Below are 8274 nucleotides of genomic sequence, written 5' to 3' on the forward strand. Positions count from 1 at the left end.
TTGTGCAACCTAATACATATGTATGACTTTACAGGATAAATGTAAAAGGAAAACGGCACTGAGGCTCACATGCTTTTTGGAGGACCAATCCCCCATGCGTCTTCAGCTGAATAAAGCGTATCTACTTTACAACTTTAACGAAGTTGTGGAGTCTATTCCGCTATCACCCCCCAAGGCCACTCCATTGTGGGATTCAATCTTCTGCGGTCGAGCTTTAGGCCTCAGCAGGGCGCAGTGCAGCGAAGCCAAAGTGAAGTGGTGTCAGACCTGGTTGAAGCCCGGGGTGCCTCCCATTGCTGTAGCAAACGCGAAGGTGAGACCTGACTGAAACCCCCCTTAAATTAACTGCAATTAGCTCCGCCCCTTTAATTGACCCCAATTAGCTACGTCTCCTTTAATTCACCCCACGGGTAGCTCCGCCCCTTCGAGGCCACGCCCTACAGCCGCCGCTAACGTCCGGGGCGGGGCCTGGAGGCCGGAAGTGTGTCGTGCTCGCAAGATGGCGACTCCCTATGTGACTGATGAGACCGGTGAGTGCGGCGCGGCCGGATCCGGCGCTGTGGGTCAGGACGCGGGCTATGGGGCAGGGCACGGCGCTGTGGGGCACAGCCCGACGCTGTTGCGCAGGACCCGGCGCTTTGGGGCGGACCCGGCGCTGTGGGACCGGACCCGGAGCTGTGGCATGGGCGGCCCCCTCCCGCTCCATAGGGCAGCGCCCACCTGCGGTCCCTGTGGGGCAGGCCCCGATCCCTTTGGCGAAGGCTGCCTACACTGTCTGTGGGGCTCTGTCGGCTCCCCCGCACCCCCCACTGCCGTTCGCTATGGGGCACCTCGCCTGTCGCTGTGGGGCTGGGTCAGGGCAGCCTCGCGCTCCCTTGCCCCGGTTCTCGCGGTGTCCCGTGGGATTCGTGGGGGGGCCACAAAGCCCCCTGGGGTCCGTAGGGTGTCCCACGAGGTGTATAGGTTGTCTTGTGGGGTGTCCTTTGAGGTCCATGGGACGCCCCACAGACCGGGGGTTTTCCTTTGGGGTGTCTTACGGCCCTTGTGGGTCTGTGGGGTGCTCCATGGTGTCCGTGGGGTGTCCCAGGGCCCTTGTGGGGTGCCCCATATCCAGGCCTGACTGTGGTCCTCCACAGGGAAGTACATTGCCTCGACACAGCGCCCAGACGGGACGTGGCGGAAGCAGCGGCGGGTGAAGGCCGGTTACGTGCCACAGGAGGAGGTGCCGGTGTAAGTGACGGTGTCCGTGTCCCCGGTGCCACACGTGGGGCATGTCCCATCCCGTTCCCTCCATCCCCGGTGACATCTTGAGCTCCAAGTCTCTTTCCAGGTGCCCGCGCGATTCCGACCCCCTCACCCCTGTCCCATAACTGTGTCCTGCCTGGTACATATTGATCCCCTTGCGGGCACAGAGCTTTGGAGAGGTTTCACCGGTGGCATGGGGCTGGCTCCTGGGACCAGGGGTTTGTGGCACCACTGTGGGGGCCACACAGAGCCTTCACAAGCTGTTTCCCCCCATGCAGGTATGAGAACAAATACGTCAAGTTCTTCCGGAGCAAACCAGAGCTGCCACCAGGGCTGAACCCAGAAGCAGCAGCAGCACCCGGGAAAGCAGAGCCCAGCGACACGGGACTATCCAAGGCAGCCAAACGGAACTTGAAACGGAAGGAGAAGAGGAAGCAGCAGCAGGAAAAGGGGGAGCGGGACACGGACGAACTGATCCAGGCGCTGGAGCGCTCGGCACTGTCGGAGCCGCTGCCGGGCTGTGGCACTGCCAGCCCTGTCGTGAGCCCTGGCACCAGCCCCGGTGACGCTCCGGCCTCAGAGAGGAGCCGGAGGCTGAAGAACCTGCGGAAGAAGCTGCGGCAGGTAGAGGAACTGCAGCAGCGCCTGGACGCCGGTGAGGTCCCAAATCCCACCCGCGAGCAGCTTGAGAAGCTGAGCCGGAGGAAAACACTGGAGGAGGAACTGCGGGACCTGGAGAGGGACTCATAGCGGGGGAATCAGGGGGTGTGGGGGGTGGTATTGGAACAGTTGTTCCCACTGTTGGGAACGCAGCAGCGTTTGGACACTTCTCCCTTTATCCTTCTTTTTTATTTGCTGTTTTATTTTATTGGGGGGGTCTCATCTCGTGGCCCCCTCCCCACCCAGCCCCTCGTGTTCCTTGTCATGGTCTTGTCCCGGCCTTGTTTCAAACCCTGGTGACAATAAACCCAGCAGAGCCCCAGCGCTGGCAGCTCCTGGTCCATGGGGTTGTCCTTTGGGAGCCCCATGACAGGGTAAGACCCCCCCACCATAGGGTTGAGGCTCTGGGGAGAATTGGAGGGGTTGGTCCCATGGTAGTGTTTGGGTAGGTCCTACAAAAATAGAAGTGGGGCTTTCTTTTGACAGAGTTTTTGGTGGGGGGAGGCAGGTTATGGGGCAAGCAGCACTAGGGAGGGCTGGAGATTTGCCCCATGGGAGGTGTCCCTGAAGCCCTTCCCACACCATGACCATGCCCTGATTAGGGTGGGAAATATAGCACCTCATTTGTGTATTTAAAGGAGAAGGCACGTGGAGGGATCGTCCCCAGCAGGCCCTGCTCAGCCCACCTGGTACAGGCTCACTGGGGGCTGCGTGCCACCCCTGGGGGTCCTCGGAGGGAGTCGGGTTCATCCGACTCTCGGTCTCTTTCTGCCACAGGAGCTGCTGCTGCCAAGAGCTGCAGGGGGCTGTGGGTACGGGTCGAGCCCAGTGGGACACATCCCAATTCCCATCCCAGTCCCTATCCTATCCACATCCCAGTTCCTTCCCCATCCTGACATTATCATCACAATCCCAGCCTTATCCCCATCCCAATCCCTTTCCCATCATGTTCCCATCCCACTGTCCCGTTGCCCATCCGCTCAGAAGCCCCATGGGCAGCATGTGCTCCTTGTGTTCCCCCACTTACCGGCGCTATGTGCACAGCTGTGGGCCATGACCCTCCATTGGAGCATCTCAGCAAAGAAGCTGAGCAGGGCCCAGGCTCCCAGCAGCTGCTCGCACACAAACAGCACCAGCACAAGTGCCTCCACAAAGTAATCGGCACCTACCAGGACAGTGGTGGCTCCCGGTGCCGCGGTGGCCACCACAGTCACCCCCGTGGTCCAGCGCAGCACCTGGAGTGCGCAGAGGAGCGTCAGCGCCGTGCTCAGCGGCACCGGTGCAGCCATGGCCAGCGTGGCTGCGGCTAGCAGCAGCCCCCTCATGAAGAGCCCGATGCTGCACAGCAGCACGGTGGGCAGCGCGATACCCACGCTCGCCACTGGCCCCAGCTGCCCGTAGCACAGCATGAAGTTGACAGCGGAGCTGAAGAGCAGCCAAGAGAGGAACATGACAGCCCTGAAGCAGCGGTAGCCTGGCACCGGCATGAGACAGTCACTGGTGCTGCCATGGCCGTGCCCCGCAGTGTCCCCCTGTGCCACCCTCCTGGCTCTGTCTCCTAGAACACCTTTGTCCCCCCCTGTGCCACAGTACAACCCCCTCCATGGGCTTGTGGTTCTCCCCAAGTGAGCCCCAGTGCCACCCCCCAGCTCTGCCCCCCCGGCGCCCACTGAAACAGCCACACAGGAGCCCCAGGAGCACTCCAAGCACAGGGAACAGTGGGGACCAGCTCGTAGTGGGGCCGTGGCTCCGGGGTGCAGCAGGGCACAAGGCGGGGGCCGGGCCCCATGACATGGGACTGGGGGGGAATGGGTGTCTGTGAGCCCCCAGTGACCTCCCCCCGGTACTCAGCCCTTCCTCCCCCCACCCACATCTGGCAGCGCCTCCTGGGGAGAACATCTGGGGGAAAGTGCGAGGCAGGCGAGGTGGGAGCGCTGGGAACAGGAGCTCCGGGAGGGAAACCGGGAGCTCTGGGGGACACCACACCGGGACCATTGGGACAGCAGGGGCGGCGGGACGGGAATCCCCCCTCGGTGCCCACCCTCCCCGGGACTCACCCGCTCGCCGCCGGCCACGGGGGTCGCGGTGGGGCGGGACCGGGACCCCCCCGAGAGCGGGATGGGCCCCTCCTGCGGTTAAGGGGGGACGGGGGAGAAGGTGCTGCTCCTTTAAGGGGCGGGGTTAGGAGCGGGGACGCTCCGGCTCCAGGGCCCGGCTCTGGGAGTGGGCGGTGGCGGAAGTGCTGCAGGACGCAAACTGGGGGGGGAAGGTGGTGGAACCCCCCCGAGCCCGGACGGGCGCCGGCGCGGTGAGACCCGGATCCCCCCGCAGGTCCTGAAGTGGGGCCTGAGCACCGGCCCTTGGGGGGGCCCTGGCAACGGGGGGTGCTCAGGGCCGGTCGGGGGGTCCTGGGGCCGCTCTGTCGGCGCTGACCCCGCTCTGGCCCTTCAGGACATGGCTGTGACTTAAGCCCGTCCGGGGCCAGTGGGGCCGCCGGGATGGAGCAGCCGCGGCACCGGGAAGCAGCGGCGGCGGCTGAAGGAGGCGACGGCTCCGGTGGGAGCCTGGAGGAGCCCGGGGTCACCGGTGGCCGCCGCGGCTGGGACAGCGCAGGCTGGAACGGGAGCTGCGGGTGGGCAGCGGCTGCCGGCCGGGAGGAGGAGGAGGAGGAGGAGGACGGGGACGGGGACGGCGAGCACGACCCAGGCCCCGAGCGCTGCTGCCGCTGCCGGGGGGAACCGGCGTCTGCCCCGAGTGCCGCGGCCGAGGAGGAGGACGAGGAGGAGGACGCGGGGCTCCAGCGGCCCGGGCGGCGGCAGCGCGCGGCGGTCAAGAAGGAGGAGGGGAGCAGGCGGGAGGGGAAGCGGCCGCAGCCGCCGCGGAGGAGGAGTCGCGGGGCCGAGGCCGCGGCTGGGTGGCGGGAGCCGCTGCTCCAGGCCCGCAGGCTGGCGGCGGAGGCCGGGGGGCGGCTGCTCTGCTCCTGCTGCCGCCTCGGAGCCGCGGAGCCGGGCTCGGTGTGGGGCTGGGGCCGCGCCGTAGGGCAGCGCGCCCGGAGCGGGTCCTTGCGGGCAGCGCGGTGCCTGCGCGCCGCGGCACGGCTCGGCCTCCGCCTGCTCTGGATGCTCCTGGCGCTCCTGCTGCTGCTCCTCATGCTGCTGCTGGGTTGCCTGCGGCTCTGCGGCCGCGCCGGCGCCGCCGCGGTCCAGTGCGCAGCTGGGAGCCGGCTCCTGGACGTGGCCGCGCTCCGCAGGACGTGGGGGCTGCTCTGGGTCTGGTTGAGGCCATGCCGGGATCCCCCTTGGGCGGGGGCCGCGGGTGGGACGGGGGTTGCGGCGCCCGAGGACCGCGGCGAGGAGGTGACCCGGCTGCTGGCCATGGCCGAGATGCCCGAGGAGGAGCTGAACCCCTTCCACGTGCTGGGCGTGGAGGCGACAGCGTCGGACACTGAGCTGAGGAGGGCCTATCGCCGCCTGGCCGTGCTGGTGAGGGGGACCGAGGGTGGCAGGGTCTCTGTGCCCCCACCTGGGGCTGCAGTGTTGAGGTTCCCACCTTCTCCATGGCAGGTTCACCCAGACAAGAACGAGCACCCCCGGGCAGAGGCAGCATTCAAGGTGCTGCGGGCGGCCTGGGACGTAGTCAGCAGTCCTGAGCGTCGGAGGGAGTTTGAGATGTGAGCAAGAGGGAATTTTGAATGGTCCTTCCTTACCCCAGCTCTGTGCCGGGGGTCTGAGCCCCGATTCCTCCCTGGCACAGGAACTGGATGGCACAGCACGAGCTGCCGCGCTCGGTGGGTGAGTTCCTGCGGCGGCTTCAGGAGGAGCTGCGTGAGGCCATGAACACCATGATGTGCAGCAAGTGCCAGGGCAAGCACCGGTGGGTACCGGCGGGGGGGCTGGGAGCCGGGGCTGGGCCCGGCAATGCCTGTCCTCATCCATCCCAACCACAGGCGGTTTGAGATGAACCGGGACCCGCTGAGTGCCCGGTACTGTGCCGAGTGTGGCCACTTGCATGCAGCAGAGGAGGGTGATCTGTGGGCAGAGTCCAGCCTCCTGGGGCTGAAGATCACCTACTTTGCTATGATGGACGGGAAGATCTACGACATCACAGGTGGGTGTCCCCCTGTATGGTGCCTGCGGTGCTGCTGCGCACCCTGGTGTGACCAGTGCCCACTTCCCTCCTGCAGAGTGGGCAGGATGCCAGCGCGTGGGCATCTCCCCAGACACCCACCGCGTTCCCTATCACCTCTCCTTTGGGCCGCGGGGCGCAGGGCGCCACAGGTCAGTGTCCTGCACCCCTGGGTGGGGGGGCACCAGGCTCGCCTGGGGCACCCCTAAACCCCACTTCCCCCCCACTGCAGGAGCACACCCAAGGGCAACACCCCCTCAGCTGGCGACCTGCAGGATTTCTTCACCCGCATCTTTCAGAGCAGCTCAGGGCCAGGGGGACCCTTCCCGCCACCCCCCAACCCCCCAGCAGCTGCAGCCCCTCCCAGGAGTACCCCCAAGGCCGAGGGGGCTGCGCCCAAGGGGGACATGAGGCACAAGAGGCGGAAGAAGCTGCGTCGGCCACTGCAGCGCTGAGGGTGACTCTGGCCCAGGCACTCTAAGGGCTCTTTCCAATAAACAAAGCTCTATTTTTCCTTTTTAGAATTCCTTTTAAATACTCTGAGGCTTCCCAAGGGAACCGGGGGGGGGGGGGTGGGGGTACACACAGCCAGAGACAGAGGTACAAACACCTGGTGCCATGCCAGTGCCCCTCACATAGTGTTTTGAAGTTGCTCATCCCTCTTTGTTACCCTCCTCTTCCCAGTGCCAGAGCCCAGGCTGGCTTTTCCTGCCTCTCAGCTGCTTGAGGGACTCTCATCCCTTTCTCATCAAGGAGCTGTGGGTGGATGTGGGGGGCTGGATTTCAAGGGGTGCTGCCCCCCACGTGAGTGTCCAAGTGGGTCCTGGCTGGAAACGAGGGGTTACCTGTAGCAAATGCCTCTGAGATGGATTTGGTTGAATTCTAACCAGAGGAACGGGATCCATGGAGCAGCTCTGGGCTGGAGGAACCTTACCCAGACCCTGGTGGAGCTGGAGGGTTCCTTCAGGGGGCTCAGTACTTGTTGATGCCGAAGATACGGACACCGTGGAACTGGGGCAGTTTAGGCAGGAGGACGCTGAGCAGAGAGGCTGTGTTCACCAGGAAGTGCAGAGGGTCGTACTTGGTGTAGAAGCTGGTCAGGAGGTACCTGGGGCACAAGGAGACACAGGGTGAGCTCCGGGCTGCTTCCACCACCCACATTAGGGGCTTCTTGGGTGCTTCAGAGAAGCCCACAATGGTTTATGTTACAAGGGACCTTAAAGCTCCTCCAGTTCCAACCCCTGCCACAGGCAGGGACCCCTTCCACTGGAGCAGCTTTCTCCAAGCCCCTGTGTCCAACCTGGCCTTGAGCACTGCCAGGGATGGGGCAGCCACAGCCTCCCTGGGCACCCTGTGCCAGCGCCTCAGCACCCTCACAGGGAAGAGTTTCCAACGTCCCCCTTGTGTTGGGAAAAGGGCCCTTGGCCCAGGCTTGCCCAGCACTATCCTGCCCAGGTAAGCAGCACTCACAGCACCACGGGGGAAATGCTGAGGAACTTGCGTGCTGCAGTGCACTGTGTTCCGTAGTCTATCTGCTCCCAGTGCGTGAGGAGCCGGTCCCTGCCCTGGTCTGGGGTCTCGAAGGGCGTCCCCTTCACGGCATGCAGCAGCATGTACATGACCTGTGGGGTGAAGCAGGGAAATGCTGAGCCCCCAGCAACCCCGCAGCCAGGGGCTGCCCCGGGGGAGATGGGGCAGAGTTGGCCTGACCAGGTTGTGGATGATGTTGGTGAGCGTCCAGACCACGGGCACGCTGAAGAAGGGGATGCTGAGCAGCACCACGTGAAGGATGCCCACTGAAATCCCGTAGGCCACCCAGACGCCTCTGCTGTTCATCACCCGCGTGTTGGGGTTCACCTCGCTGTGAGCCACGCCGACGTTCATCCTGCACCGGGGGTACGGGGAGCTCCAGCCTGGTCCCGCATCGGAAACACGGGGGGCTCCAGCCTCGCCCGGCAGCCCCGACCCCAAGCACGGCCTCAGGCACTGTCACGGCTCCCTCCGTACTCCCGGCCCGCTCCCGGTCTCCAGGTCCCCCTCCCCAGCCCCCTTCGCCTCCCACGGTCCCGATCCCTGGACCCCCCCCGGCTCGTCCCGGTCTCCCCGGTCCCGCTCCCAACTCCCACCCGGCGACTCCGCAGCCGTTGCCAGGCCCCCGCCCGTGCCCGTCTCCAGGAAGCCTCTACGCCCGCCCCTTGCCTCTTCCCATTGGCTGATCTGACTTTTTTTTTTCCTCATTTTTAT

General features: G+C 65.0%; 4 protein-coding genes across 5 annotated transcripts; 2 read left to right on the plus strand and 2 right to left on the minus strand.

Moving 5' to 3' along the window:
- Positions 1–397: 397 nt before the first annotated feature.
- On the plus strand, positions 398–2236 carry PYM1 (PYM homolog 1, exon junction complex associated factor). Of its 2 annotated transcripts, none has more exons than XM_061361821.1 (3): positions 398–530; positions 1137–1230; positions 1524–2236. In XM_061361821.1, the coding sequence occupies exons 1-3, from the start codon at positions 500–502 to the stop codon at positions 1993–1995; spliced, it is 597 nt and encodes a 198-aa protein (XP_061217805.1). In that variant the 5' UTR covers positions 398–499; the 3' UTR covers positions 1996–2236. The 2 variants fall into 2 exon arrangements, with proteins under 2 accessions (XP_061217805.1, XP_061217806.1); XM_061361822.1 differs by having other exon boundaries at positions 476–530; positions 1137–1330.
- Positions 2125–3694, minus strand: LOC133216805 (transmembrane protein 198-like). The gene is given in 5 exon segments (XM_061361826.1): positions 2125–2198; positions 2592–2711; positions 2933–3379; positions 3576–3613; positions 3615–3694. Coding segments are annotated over 5 exon segments (759 nt in total).
- Positions 3695–4279: 585 nt separating this feature from the next.
- On the plus strand, positions 4280–6544 carry DNAJC14 (DnaJ heat shock protein family (Hsp40) member C14). The gene is made up of 6 exons (XM_061361727.1): positions 4280–5387; positions 5469–5575; positions 5659–5778; positions 5852–6012; positions 6089–6182; positions 6263–6544. Exons 1-6 carry the CDS (start codon positions 4404–4406, stop codon positions 6483–6485), a joined length of 1689 nt encoding a protein of 562 aa, XP_061217711.1. The 5' UTR covers positions 4280–4403; the 3' UTR covers positions 6486–6544.
- A 341-nt stretch (positions 6545–6885) lies between these two features.
- Positions 6886–7968, minus strand: ORMDL2 (ORMDL sphingolipid biosynthesis regulator 2). Its single transcript, XM_061361728.1, has 3 exons — positions 7741–7968; positions 7501–7652; positions 6886–7138 (listed from the first exon to the last, which is right to left on the minus strand). Exons 1-3 carry the CDS (start codon positions 7912–7914, stop codon positions 7003–7005), a joined length of 462 nt encoding a protein of 153 aa, XP_061217712.1. The 5' UTR covers positions 7915–7968; the 3' UTR covers positions 6886–7002.
- Between the last annotated feature and the right edge of the window lie 306 nt (positions 7969–8274).

This window comes from Neopsephotus bourkii, unplaced genomic scaffold, assembly GCF_033783945.1.
Source record: "Neopsephotus bourkii isolate Nb327-2 ecotype Australia unplaced genomic scaffold, CSIRO-AGI_Nbou_v1 NB_1063, whole genome shotgun sequence".
Classification (NCBI taxonomy): domain Eukaryota; kingdom Metazoa; phylum Chordata; class Aves; order Psittaciformes; family Psittacidae; genus Neopsephotus; species Neopsephotus bourkii.

Coding starts and splice junctions, on each gene's coding strand:
- PYM1 (XM_061361821.1), top strand. CDS start 500: ATGGCGACTCCCTATGTGACTGATGAGACCG. Junction 531..1,136: donor CTATGTGACTGATGAGACCG/GTGAGTGCGGCG, acceptor GGTCCTCCACAG/GGAAGTACATTGCCTCGACA. Junction 1,231..1,523: donor CCACAGGAGGAGGTGCCGGT/GTAAGTGACGGT, acceptor CCCCCCATGCAG/GTATGAGAACAAATACGTCA.
- DNAJC14 (XM_061361727.1), top strand. CDS start 4,404: ATGGAGCAGCCGCGGCACCGGGAAGCAGCGGCGGCGGCTGAAGGAGGC. Junction 5,779..5,851: donor AAGTGCCAGGGCAAGCACCG/GTGGGTACCGGC, acceptor TCCCAACCACAG/GCGGTTTGAGATGAACCGGG. Junction 6,183..6,262: donor CGGGGCGCAGGGCGCCACAG/GTCAGTGTCCTG, acceptor CCCCCACTGCAG/GAGCACACCCAAGGGCAACA.
- ORMDL2 (XM_061361728.1), bottom strand. CDS start 7,914: ATGAACGTCGGCGTGGCTCACAGCGAGGTGAACCCCAACACGCGGGTG. Junction 7,653..7,740: donor CCAACATCATCCACAACCTG/GTCAGGCCAACT, acceptor TTCACCCCACAG/GTCATGTACATGCTGCTGCA. Junction 7,139..7,500: donor AGCATTTCCCCCGTGGTGCT/GTGAGTGCTGCT, acceptor CTTGTGCCCCAG/GTACCTCCTGACCAGCTTCT.